The sequence below is a fragment of the Fukomys damarensis genome, unplaced genomic scaffold (genome assembly GCF_012274545.1).
Source record: "Fukomys damarensis isolate Sample0158 unplaced genomic scaffold, DMR_v1.0_HiC HiC_scaffold_38, whole genome shotgun sequence".
NCBI classification, from domain to species: Eukaryota; Metazoa; Chordata; class Mammalia; order Rodentia; family Bathyergidae; genus Fukomys; species Fukomys damarensis.
In genome coordinates this window covers 48353481-48367786 of record NW_022900950.1, presented here as the reverse complement: position 1 = coordinate 48367786, position 14306 = coordinate 48353481, and the positions used below count along the sequence as shown (strand labels likewise).

At 37.6% G+C, this 14306-nt stretch overlaps 1 protein-coding gene across 2 annotated transcripts in view; it reads left to right on the top strand.

Annotated features, from left to right (window-relative positions):
- The first annotated feature begins 10029 nt into the window (after positions 1 to 10029).
- Rb1 (RB transcriptional corepressor 1) overlaps positions 10030 to 14306 on the top strand; it is a 161110-nt gene continuing 156833 nt past the window's right edge. For both annotated transcript variants that reach the window (XM_010636999.3, XM_010636998.3), the window contains exon 1: positions 10030 to 10083. In XM_010636999.3, coding sequence (XP_010635301.1) covers positions 10037 to 10083 — 47 coding nt within the window. In that variant the 5' untranslated portion in view covers positions 10030 to 10036. The remainder of the gene's footprint in view (positions 10084 to 14306) is intronic.

Sequence of the window (14306 nt, the reverse complement as noted above, 5' to 3'; positions counted from 1 at the left end):
GAAATCTTCAAGACTGGCCTACAGTGGCCACCCACAGAGTCAAATGTAGAAGAGTGAAAAAGACCCATCACTGTACTAGAGATCTGAAGGATCCAGCTGAAGGCCTGGAGCTCACAGCAGTGTCTGGTCAGAGTCTGCATCAGGAGGTCAGAAGATCTACAGTGGAAGACCTAGGAGTCTGTACTAGGAGGTTGAAGGGTCAGCAGTAAAAGCTAAAGAGTCTGAACCTGCAGGCCGAAAGGCCAGTGCTGGAAGCTGAAAAATCTGCACCAAAAGACAGGAGATGATGCAAAAGGTAAAGTTGAAGACTAGAGGACCTCCACAAAAAAGTCAATATCCTTTGTGTACACAAACATTAGACTTACTGAGAGAGGAACTGAAGAAAAAACTCCTTTTACAGTAGATCCAAAAAGATAAAATACCTGGGAATCAATCTAATGAAAGAAATAAGAGACCTTTACTCTGCAAACTATAGCACTCTGAAAAAAGAGATTGAAGAGAATATCAGAAAATGGAAACATATCCCTTGCTCCTGGATAAGAAGAACCAATATACTGAAAATGGCCATACTTCCAAAACTGCTATATAGATTCAGTACAATCCCAATTGAAATTCCAACAGCATACTTCGCAAACCTTGAGAAAACAATCCAAAAATTCATTTGGAACAAGAAGAGACCTAGAATAGCAAAAGCAATTCTACAAAACAAGGACAAGGTAGGGGGCATCACAATTTCCAGCTTTAAACTATACTACAAAGCTACTGTGATAAAACAGCATAATACTGGCAAAGAAACAAACCTGAGGATCGGTAGAACCAAGTAGAAAATGAAGAAACAACTCCAGATACACTCAACCACCTCATCTTTGACAAAGGAGCCAAACACCCTCCCTGGATGAAAGGTCAGTTCTTTAATAAATGGTGCTGGAAAAATTGGGTTTTAATTTGCCAAAGATTAAAACTAGACCTATATTTTTCACCATGCACTAAACTAAAATCGAAATGGATTAAAGATCTAAATATTAAAACAGAAACACTAAACCAGCTGGAATAGAGGTTAGGTAGAACTCTCGAAGACACTAGCAAAGGAAAAGGCTTCATGAACAAAACCTCAGTCACACATGAACTAGTGCAAAGAATCAACAAGTGTGATCTCATCTTATTAACAAGCTTCTGCACAGCAAGGGAAACTACCAAAAGCATGAAGAGGCAACCCCTAATGAGGGAAAAAAATTAAGCAGCTGTTCCTCAAAGGTCTACTATCTAGAATATATAAAGAATTTTTTACAATCAGACCTCCTAAATATAAAGACCCAATCCAAAAATGTGCATCTGAAATGAACAGACATTTCTCAGACAAAGAAGTAGAAATAGCAAATAAACATATGAAAAAATGTTCAACATCACTGGTCACTGGAGAGATGCAAATGGAAACAGTACAGAGATTGCACCTTACTCCACAAAGAATGGCTGCTATGAAAAAATCAACCAATAACAAATGCTGGCAGGGTTGTGGGGAGATAGGAACCCTTCTCTACTGTTGGTCAGAGTGTACACTGGTGCAACCACTGTGAAAATTAATATGGAGATACCTCAAGCAACTAGGATTAGAGGTCCATTTGACCCAGCTATTCCCCTGCTGTATATCTATCTTGCCAAAAGAATTAAAAGAATCATACCACAGTGATATATGTGCATCCATGTTCACAGTGGCACAGTTTATAATAACTAAAATTTGGAAATAGCCCAATTTCCCATCAACTGGAGACAGGATAAAGAAAATGTGGGGGTTTCTTTCTTTGGTACTGTTTAGGTATACAGTACATTCATCATTGGGATCTTGTGGCTTTACATGATGTATTTTAGTTCTTATTTTTCCCCCATTCCCCTGCCCTCCTTTCACCCCCTTCACCTTTCCCTATTTACAAAGACTTTGTTTCCATTTTTCCTTTTTTCATATTTTCCCCTTATTTCCTTTTCCCTACCCTTCCCACTTCCCCTACTCCTTTAGACCTTTTCTTCCAACTTCACATTATCAGTTATATCGTTTGAACCTTATTCACACTTTTGGTTTTTCACACGAGAGAAACTATTCGGTATTTACACATGGGTGTCCTATTTACTTCACTTAAGAATGTGTTCTCAATGTGTGTCCCTTTAGCTATAAATGTCTCTAGTTTCTTGTTCTTTATGGCTGAGTAGTACTCAATTTTAGAGAAAAAGCACGTTTTCTTTATCCACTCTCCAGTGGATGGACAATTGGGCTGTTTCCAAGTTTTAGCTGTTACAAACTGTGCCACTATAAACATGGGTGTGAATATATCGCTGTGGTATGATTCTTTTAATTCTTTCGGAAAGATACCAAGCAGAGGGAAAGATGGGTCAATGGGACCTCTAATTCTAGTTGTTTGAGGTATCTCCATATTGATTTCCACAGTGGTAGCACCAGTCTGCACTCTCACCAACAACGAAGGATCCTTTCTCCCCATAAACCCATCAGCATTTGTCATTGGTTGATTTCTTGATAGCAGCCATTCTTTCTGGGGTGAGGTGGAATCTCAGCATTGTTTTCATCTGCATCTCTTGAATGACCAGTTATGTTAACGTTTTTTCATATATTTATTTGTTGCTTTTACTTGTTTGTCTAAAAAATATTTGTTCATTTCAGATGCCCATTTTTGAATCGGGTCTTTATATTTGGGGTAATATGATTTTTTAGTTGTTTATATATTCTAGATAGTAGACCTTTTTCTGAAGAACAGCTGGTAAACTTTTTTCCCACATTGTAGGATGTCTTTTAGCTCTGTTGATGGTTTCTCTTGCAGTGCAAAAGCTTTTTAATAAGATGAGATCCCGCTTGTTGATACTTTGTGCTAGTTCCCGTGCTACTGATGATTTGTTTATAAAGTGTTTTCCTATGCCAATGTCTTTGAAAGTTCTACCTAAGTTATCTTCCAGCAAGTTTAGTGTTTCTGTTTTAATATTTAGATCTTTAATTCACTTTGATTTTAATTTAGTGCCTGGTGAAAGATAAGGGTCTAGTTTTAATCTTTGGCAGGTTGAAATACAGTTTTTCCATTACAATTTATTGAAGATGCTATCTTTCCTCCAGTGAGGACGGTTGGCTCCTTTTTTTTAATTTAGTTTATTGGTACATTTTAGGTATACAGTACAGTGACATTCATTATTGGGATCTTGTACCCTTACATGACAGGTCTTGGTTCTCATTTTTTCCCCTTGTCCTTGCCCTCCCTTCACCTCCTTGTTGGCTCCTGTGTAAAAGTTGAGGTAGATGAGTTTGTCTGGAGTTCTTTCTGCATCGTTTTTTTTTTTCTTACAGTCCTTTTATACCATTTCAACAACAATCTTCCTTTAAGAGAGTCTTCCATGCTCAGAACCATGCTGACTCTATTCAGTTTGGTGTTCCCCATTCAAGTTGACAATTAATCAATTAACTACCACAACAACCAAGCCAGCACTTACAAAAATTCTGAAGGTTATCCTAGAAAGAGACAATGAAGTTAACAATGACAAAATGTCTAGTGGAATAAATACACAAAGTAAGGTGAGCAGCTAAGTAGGGAAAGATGAAGAGTCAGCAAAAGGAAAATAAAGTAATGACAGGAATAAGTCAATACCTATCAGTAACAACTCAATGTCAATGGTCTCAATTCCCCTGTGAAAAGACACAGACTGAAAGAATAGATCAAGAAAAAATTTAATGGTAAGCTGTATATAAGAAATATATTTAACCTGAAAAGAAACTCAGATTAAAAATCAAAGGATGGAAAACAATATTCCATGCCATAGGAACCAGAAAAAAAGCAAATGTAGTTATCCCATATTTTAAAAAAATGGTCTTCAAGCTAAAACTGATCTTATGAGGCAAAGAAGATCACTACATATTGGTTAGGGGAACAATCCAACAGGGAGGAATAACAATCATTACTATATATGCACCAAATAATACCACACTCTACTTCATAAAACAAGTTCCATTGCATATAAAAGATCGGATAAACATAAACACAATTATAGTGGCAGATCTCAATACCCCACTATCACAAATAGACAGATCACCCACACAAAATAATCAACAACAAAAAAATCAGCATTGAATAAAATCTTCAAACAAAAGGACTTTGTAGATATCCACAGAATGTTCCACCCAACAACAGAATACACATTCTTCTTACCAGCGCATGGAACTTTCTCCAAAATAGACCACACACTAGCCAATAAAGAAAGCTTAAGTTAAATGTAAAAGAATTGAAATTATACTATGTTTATTAACAAATTATAGTGCAATGAAAGTAGAAATCAATGGCAAAAGAAAATAGAAATTATGAAAATACATAGAAACTAAATAGTACACTCTTAAATAACAGGTTACAGAAAAATTAAGGAAGATTTAAGACAGTTACAACTAAACAATAATTCCAATAGAACATACAAAAATTTATGGGACACAATGAAAGTAGTCTTAAGAGAGAAGTTTATAGCTGTGAATGCCCATGTCACAAAAATCGAGCTCAGATAAATAAACTAGTTATGTACCTCAAGGTACTACAAAAACAAAAGCAATCTATACTCAAAGCTATTACAAGGAAGGAAATTATAAAAATCAGAGCAGAATTTAATGAAATTGAGCCTTAAAAAAGTACAACAAAACAATTAATTGAAGCTTTGGTTCTTCAAAACAATAAATAAAAGGGCAAGGGATTTAGCTCAGTGGTTCTGCCACCTGCCTCACAAGTGCAATGTCTAGAGTTTGACTCCCACCCCCCCAAAACAAAACAAAACAAAACAATAAATGAAATGGGCAATGCCCTTAGAATGTTAGGCATCTAACAAAACCAAAAAAAATGGTAGGAAAATATCCAAACCAATGTAATTAGAAATTAAAATGTGAAATCACAGTGGACACTGCCAAAATAAAAGATTATAAACAACTATTTTACAAACCTATACACCAATAAATTGTGGAATTGAGAAGAAATAGATTTCTAGATACATATGAATTGCCAAAACCATGAAGATTAAAAAATCCTGAATAGTTCAATAATAGGCATAAAATTGAAAGAGTATTGAAAAAACCTGCCAACAAATGAAAGCTCAGGTTAGGATTCACTGCTAAATTCTACAGAAACCTCAAGGAAGATCTAGGCAGCACCAATGCTCCTCAAGTTCTTTAATGTAATTGCAAAGCAAGAAGTAAACTCAAAGCCATCCCTGGAAGCTATCATTACCCTGATTGCAAAACCAAACAAGGATCCAACCAAAAAAAGAGAATTACAGACCAATCGTTCTAATGAATGTAGATACAAAATTCTTCAACTAGATACTGGCAAAAAGAATGCAATTAATCATCAAGAAGATCATACATTATGACCACATAGGCTTCATCTCAGAGATGCAAGGATGGTTCAACATATGCAAATTAATAAATGTAGTACATCACATAAATAGAAGCAAGGACAAAAACCACATGATCATCTCATTAGATACAGAAAAAGCCTTTGATGAGGTTCAATGATAAAATTTCATGATTAAAAATATGCAAGAAATTAGATATTGAAGGATCTTATCTCAATCTGATAAAAGCCATTTATTAACCTACTTCCAACATCATATCAAATTATGTGTGGGAAAACTGAAAGATTTTCCTCTAAAATAAGGAACAAGAGAAGGATGTATACTATTACCATTTCTGTTCAACATAGTACTTGAAACATTAGCAAGAGAAATTAGGCAAGAAAAAGAAATAAAAGTGACATGTGTAGGAAAGGAAAAAGTTAAATTATCATAATTTGCAGTGATCCTCTGTGTAGAAATAGAAGACCCCAAAATTTCCACAAAAATATTCTTAAATAAATAATCAAATTCAGTAATGTAGCAGGATATTATATTAATACAAAAGTCAATAGAATTCCTGTACACCAATAATGAACCCATTGAGAAAGAAATTATAAAAAATATAATTCACAATAATACCAAGAAAATATTAAATACTTAGGAATTAACCTAACTAAGGAAGTAAAAGACCTCTACAAAGAAAACTGCAGTGCTCTGAAACAGGAAATCAAATAGGACATCAGAAAATGGGAAGCTATCCCAACTTCCTGGATTGGCAGGACCAATAGTCAAAATGGCCATACTTCCAAGTTTGATATACAGATTTAATGCAATCCCAAATAAAAATACCAATAGCCTTATTCACAGAACTGGAGAACACAATCCTAAAATTCACATGGAGCAAGAGGAGACCCAGAATAGTAAAACAAATCCTGGAGAAAAAGAGCAAAGTGGGAGGCATCACAATCCTTCACTTAAAGTTATATTGCAATGCTATAGTGATAGAAACAGCATGATACTGGCACAAAAACAGGCATACAGTTCAATGGAACAGAAAATAGAGGATTCAGAAATGATCCTTAGCACATTCAACTATTTGATTTTTGAAAAAAGGGCCATAAACATTCACTGGAGAACAGATAACCTCTTTAAAAAACGGCATTGTGAAAAGTGGCTATCCACATATAGAAGATTGAATCTAGACCCATATATTTAACCATATGCTAAACTGAAACCAAAATAGATCAAAGAACTAAATGTTAAAACCAAAACAACATGCTGAAACTATAATAGGTAAAACTCTTAAAGAGAGAAGTAGGCAAGGCCTTTCTGACAAGAATCCTGGTCGCACAGGAAACAGTGCTGAGAATCAAATGGAATCATATTAAATTTAAAAGCTTCTGCACAGCAAAAAGAACAACCAACAGAGTGAAATGAAAACCCACAGAATGAGAAAAAAATTTACCAACTATTGCTCAGGCAGAGTATTTACATCTATAAAAAGGAACTAAAAAATTAGATACCCCCAAAATAAAAGACCCAATCAAAAAATGGTCTACTGAAGTGAATAGATACTTTACAGAAGACAAGTACAAATGACCAATAAATGCATTAAGAAACTCTCAGTATCACTGGCCATTAGAGAAATGCAAATTGAAACAACACTGAGATTCCACTATACTCCAGGAAAAATGGCCATCATCAAATGAATATAAATCAAATAATAACAAATGCTAGTGAGGCTGCAGGGAAAAAGGAACCCTACTACAATGTGGGTAGGAATGTAAACTAGTACAACCACTATGGAAATCAGTGTTGAGATTTCTCAAAAAACTGAAGCTAGAAATTTCATTTGACCAAGTTATTCCCTCTAGGTGTCTGCCCAAGAGTTAAAACATTATATTACAATGATACATACTTATGTTTATAGCAGCACATGAATAATATCTAAATCTTGAAAGCAGCCTATATGTCCATCAATAGATAAATGGATAAGGAAAATGGTATTTACACCCTTCTTCTGCCAGGAAGAAGGATAAATTTGAGTCATCTGTAGGAAAATGGACACACCTTGAGGCTATAATGTAAAGTGCAATACATTAGACATAAAGCTTAAATATTGTGTGTTTTCTTATATGAGAAACTCAAAATTTAAATAAACAGCAAAATAAAAGATAATAGAAAGTAGGGAGATTTATCTTTCTCAATTGGGAAGGAGATCAAGAGATAGAGGGAGAGGTGAAGGGGAAAAAAAGGGGACTGAAAAGGAATTAAGATGTGTTATGCACATGTAACAACTCTACACAAGGAATATAAACATTATGTCCTGCAAACATACAAATAAAAAAATTAAAAATATAAAAAGTAAGTAATCGTTCAATGAAAAATATATTCTGGATTCATAAATTTCTTATATTTATAACTTATTTTTACTGTAAGATAAACATTCAAAATGTTCTAGAAAATTCATAATTATTTTCTTTATATTGTATATTTACCTTGTCATTTAAGTTTGATGTTTTTTTTTGTTTGTTTGTTTTTGTTTTGTTTTTTTGAGACAGGGTCTCACTATGTAGTTCATACTGCCCTGGAACTCACTGTGTAGTCCAGGCTGGTCTTGAACTTGCAGTGATCCTCCTGCCTCAGCCTCCCCAGTGCTGGGATTACAGGCGTGCACCACCACGCCCAGCCAAGTTTGATGTCTTTATTGCTTCATTAATCACCACATGATTCTAGAACTTCACTATGTGTTATGCCTATAAATTTAATCTAATGGTGGGCTACATTTCTGAGTAAAATTAATACAAATTCTTAGGTTTTAATTCCTTGTAATCCCTTCTATGATTATTGTTTAGTTTAATATTACTAACAGTATACAATATACCTGTTTCTTTTATTGATAAGACAGTGAGGCATCACTATCTATAATATAGGGTTTAATATAAATGAAAAACTTTACTTCTTCAGCTATGAATTTTAAAATATTAAAACTACTGTAAAAAATAAGTAAATAAATATTTGTATCTTCAAAGTAGTTTACTCACTTTTGAGTTGCAGGAGACAAAGTAGCATTAAAATTTCACACAATATAATGTGATCCTATTGCACATGACGAGAACACAGTCATGCCACCTGCAATTCACCACATAAGGTGGAGAGCATCTCAGATGTTCCATATTCTGTTTGATGGGACGTGTCCAGTGACCATGTGCTTGTATATTGCCGATATATCAAACTGCTTTAAATGTCTTTAAACACTTACTCTTAGTTTCTATACTGAATTCCTTGTGGGCTAAACACAAGCAGGCGGCAGATAGCACTGGTGCAAGGAGCATACTTGGTGTAGCATTGCTCTAGGGAATACTTGCACTGAAGAGATTGGCAGGGAAAGAACTGGAGAAAGGCTTTGTGATGTCAGAGAAGGAAGGAGACCACAGATTTTTGGAAGGCTGGGAAATTTCAAGGAAGGAGAAATGGTTAATATTGATTGCAAGAAAGGGAAAGTAAGTGGAGGGCCAAAAATAAGCTATTAAATTAACAAGAGGATATTAGTGACTTTCGAAGGAGTTTTTTCAAGAGTGTGCTGGTGGTAGTGAAGAAAGCCAGCTACTAGTGGGCTGAGGAACTGGCAAAGTAGTGTAAACCAATGAGGACTATCTTTTCAAGAAGCGAGGCCATAAATAAAAATAGTGCGCAATTTTGGAGGTGCAAACACATCAAAGAAACATTTGTTAGATTAGAATATTTGTTAGAATATTTGGGAGACCTAAAATAATAGTCTAATGGTGCATGGCTGTAATCCTAGTGCTCTGAGGGGGCTAAGGCAGGAGGATTATAAATTTGAGTCCAGCCTGGGCCACTCAGTGAGATTCTGACTTAGTGAGATCTGTTTCAAATTTAAAAAGGACTGGGGATTTAGCTCAGCAGCACTATGTCTGCCTCGCAAGTGCAAGGTCCTGAGTTCGATCCCTGGTTCAAAAAAGAAAAAAAGAAAAGAGCCTAGGAATGTAGCTTAGTGCAGGCCTGAGTTTAATCCCCAGTACCAAAAAAAAAAAGAAAATCTATAATGTCAATGAAGCAATATCAAGCTGAAGAGAATTTCCTTTCTTTGGTATTGTCACAGAAAGCTACAGTGGGGAATTTAAGAATTTTTATAACCTCAGGTGCTCCTGGTTTATACAGAAAGAAAATATATTTTAAGTGCCATGTTAAAGATATACATCATTTTGTAAATTGAGAGGTCTCTCTTTGATTTATCATTATTGTGGCTAGTTCACATATTGAAAAAATAGGTTTAATAAAGCAAGTATATCTACATGTGAAGAGTTTACTTCAGTTCTCATAATGTTTTGGCTCTTTCACCCTCCCCATTTCTAGTGAGCATTTACTGTGTGCCCAACACTATGCGAGGCACTGAGCCTACAACTATGTCTAAGATTTAGACTCTATCCAGAGTCTATGTTATGGTCTATGAGCCCAAGAGCCTCATGTGCTCATCAATGGGCTTTTCAAAGGTGACTAGATTATGGAGACATTGTAGCTGACTTGTTAGGAGGTATGGTCTGGTAGAAAAAAAGTGTGTCTCCAGGGGTGTGACCTGATAGGGTATATCTTCCTTCCCTGCTTCTTTCTTTGTCCTCTCAGCTCCTGCTTGCCATGCCATGAGTAGCCATCTGCTGCCATGTCCATCTGTCATGCTGCTGCCTTGGAGCTAGTGGACTACAGACTGTGAGCCAAAATAAACCTCTCCTTCCTTAAGTTGTGGGTTTCTTATACTGTGTCTTAGTGACAAGAAAAGTGAGGGCCGGGGATTTAGCTCAGTGGTTCTGCTGCGTGCCTTACAAGCACAAGGTCCTGAATTCAATCTCCAGTACAAAAAAAAAAAAAAGTGATTAAAATAGATTTTGGTATCAGACAAGTGGGTCATTGTTCTGATGCTATATTACTATGAGGTTCAGAAGCCTTTGGAAATGGCTTGTGTGAGAAGTTGGAAGAATTTAGTGATGCTGGACAGAAAAGCACTAGTATGCTGTAAGTTGAGCTTGATGGGAGACTCTGGTCAGAGCTCAGAAGACCAGAATGTTGGTTTTAAAAAAGCAGATGGAAAAGATCAGATTTGGAGGTTTATTTGTTTGTTTGTTTTATGGTACCGGGGATTGAACTCTGAACTTGGGTCCTTGTGCTTGCAAGGCAGGCCACCAAACCACTGAGCTAAATCCCAGGCCCCCAGATTAGGAGGTTTAATTTGAGAACAAGGACTCCATTGGCAGTTTGACTCCAGGCTATGTGTGTTATGATCTGGCGCAAAATGTGTCTACATTTTGCTTGTGTCTTGAGACCTTGGAGGAGGCTGAAATTAAGGGTGGTGGACTGATAAATCTGGCAAAAGAAATTTCATAGCGGCTGCTATAGCATGGATAGTGCTTATTGCTTTTAGCCAGGTTTATACTGAAAATCAGGGGCAAACAGCCCATCTGAAAAGCTCTCAGTTTCTCCAGGAATGAAGGGTCAGTAAAGTAGGAGCAGATGAGATCTTGGTTGAGAATTGAATAGGGCATGTGAGGAATCAGCAAGACTTGTCCCTTTGCAGGCTCCAAGTTGCAAAAGTGAAAGGCATTTCTTAGAGAAGAAAGCCCCAGGGCACCCTGTTCCAGGATAAGAATTGTTGCCTAGGAATCTACTCCCTGGGATTTGATTCAAAGTACTCAGCCATCCAGACACTCAGAGACCTCTGTATTTGTAATGCAAAAAAGCCCAGCTACTGCTTGAGCAAGTGGCAGATATTTCATCATGTACTTGGTGTTAGTTTTATAGGCATGTAAAATGTAAGAGTTGTGGGCTCAGGGAAGCTTCCACCTAGATTTCAGAAAGTCTGGGAGGCTAGGCAGTGTGCTCCTAAGATGGCAGTATGTGAAGTTGTGAGAGTGAAGTCAAAAATAGAGTGGAGAACCCAGGAAGCTGAAGAAGCCAGAAATATGGAATGTCTGAGGAAAGCTAGTTCAAGAGAGACGCCATGAGGGCTATAACCCTGGGCAATGCCATAGGATCAGGGCCACACAAGTACTTTGTGATCACATCTCGCCACAACTTGCCCCAGGTGCTGGACATGAAGTACAAAATTTAGTTTGCCCTGCCAGGTTTTGGTCTTGTTTTGGTCCAGTTTTTTCCTATTTCCTTGTTCCTCATTTTTGGAACGGGAATGTTTACCCTGTGCCTTTGTATGTCAACAGTGCTTAAGTTTCTTTTTTATAATTACAGGGGCTCACAACTAAGAGTTTGCTTTGAATCTCAGAGGAGACTCTGGACTTGGGCTTGACATTGTTAAGATTTTGGTGACTCTAGACATGGATGAACGCATTTTGTACAAGGAGATGCACATGAGTCTTTTGGGGGCCACGTGTGGAATGTTACAGTTTATATTTAGATATCCCCTAAGAGCCTCATGCATTCATTGTTGGAGCTTTTTAAAGGTGACTAGATTTTGAGGGCATTAAAACTGATTCACTGTTAGAAGGTGAGGTATGGTAGGAAGAGTTGGGTCACCAGAGGTGTGACCTAGAAAGGTGTGTGTCCTCTCTCCACTCACCCCCTCATTCTCTGCTCCTGATCATCATGACTTCAGCAGTCCTCCTTGGCCAAGTCAGTTTGCCACATTATCCTTTCTCGGAGATGTCAGACTATGGACAGAAATCTCTAAAGACTTTTACTCAAAATAAGCCTCTTCTTCCTTAAATTGTGAGTGTCATTGTCTAGGTACCTTCCTTAAAGAATTAAAGACATACTACAGTGATGTATTCATACTCATGTTTATAGCAGCACGATTCATAATATCTAAATCTTGGAAGCAACCTATACGTCCATCAACAGATGAATGGATAAAGAAGGATAAGCTTCTTTAGAAAATTGGGTGTACCTTGAGACAATAATGTTAAGTGAAATAGACACAGCTTAAACATCATATGGTTTTTCTTATGAGAATCTCAGTAAAGTGCAAAAAAAAAAGAAAAAAGTTATTGTAATTCCGCATGGACAATGTACTGTATCTAAAAGTGTACTTGCTTTAGTATAATTATCTTATGTGTTTTATTTTTCTTGGCTTGTTAGTCTGGCTATTAATCTGTATATATGTCAATCGACTTTATAAGGATTTATACAATAAATAAGTGAATCTGATGCTGATAAAAAGGGGGTGGAGGGGAAGGGGAAAAACAAGAATCGAGAAGTGTTATGTACGAATTACCCATAATGAATGTAATCATTATGTACCGCAAACATCTAATAATATATAATAGATAATCTAATAATAATAGATATAAAATTTTAAAAAAAGTTGTAAGGGTCATGTACTGTGTCTCACTGACCGGAAAGGTGACTAAGGCAGCGATAATGCTTTCTGGTCCAAATAGCTAAAAAGAGCAGCTGAGGGAAGCTTACAGACGGTTAAATCAGAAGCTCTGGTATGCTACTAAGGACACAGATTCTATCAATATTTGTACTAATCTTAGTATTTCTGCCTTATCCATAAGGTGGCCTGCCTCAGGTCACAACAGCTACAGCAATTGGCCATTCCCACATTCTCATGATAATAGCTATGGGGTAAAACCAAGCCATCCCTGTATCTCACTTTAGGGGCTTCCAACCATCCATGTTTCAAAGACTAAACACTGTAATCCTGAGTTTTTTGTGAAAACCAGGTCAAGGTGAAGGAAACTACCACTTTAATCACAGTAATTCTCTGTGGCTGGACCTGGGCCAAGGCCCTACCTCCCGACAAATATTTGGCCCCCTAAATAGAAGGTCTCTGAAGGTAAGCAAGATTGGCCATTGAATGAATGAGTGCTTGCGGAGCTTTCACACATTGTGGTGTACGTCACGGTAGACAGGGAAAACCATAGTCGGTCGTACACTGTACTGCACTAGACCCAGGTTGACAGCCCATTTGAAGTTTCTTGCTGCCTCAGTTCTTGCTCAGCTGTTCTAGATAAGAACATTTACATCAGAGCACAACTGTACTTTATTCATAGCACCTCATTTGGGGATTTCGGCACGGACAATTGACAGTGCATGTCAAAGATAGAGAATCATGCACTTAAGTGAGATATTTATTAATATTAATACCAAGAGACAGAAGAGCTACAGCTTCTAACCTAATGTTTGATGGTGGTGGTTTCAGCAAGATCTTTTCTGATGTCTTTATGCTTTTGCAACACAGTGTAATCAGCAAGTGGGGTCAAATGTATGCGAGATCATGTCTTCTGTCACCCATCTATTTTGTGATATAGAACAAATGAACTCTTCTGAGTCTCCTTCCTGATTTGTGTCGTGCAAAACTAATAATACCCATTCTGATGGGGTGCTTCTTAGGAATAAATAAAATTATGTAAAGCGATCAGCGCTGGAACCTACCATAGTAAGCCTGCCGGGCAAAGTTCTACTTAAATGCCATGGCTCCTCTGAAGATCTCTCTTGCACGTTTAGATGGTGCTTTCCTGTTTTGACACCGCTAACACCTTTTATTACACTATTATTTGTTCACTGTCCATAGCGCCCTTTTTCTAACCCGGGATCCTCAAAAGGCCAGGAACAGCCCTACACTTTGTAATGCCTAGCGAATGGCAAAGCTCGGCCCCGGCTCAGCGCTCCACGTTTGTTTTTGTTTTGGCTGACAGTGCTTATCGGATTGGGCTGCAGGAGCCCAAGATAGGGGCGCGGCACGAGGCGGGAGGGGGGCGTGCCTACACAGTGCGCTCGCCTGATATGCCCCAAGGGTATCAGCGTCAGTCCCGCAGATCAGCCGCGCTGGTAGAGATGGGGGACCCCGAGGTCACCCATCAGGCTCTTTGTAAAGCCGTCTTAGAGACTCGCCGGCCTCGAGGGGGGCGCCCGGGTAGAAGCGGGTAGAAGCGCGTGCAGGCGGCAGCGCTCGCCTAAGGGGCGGTCCGGCCTTCCCG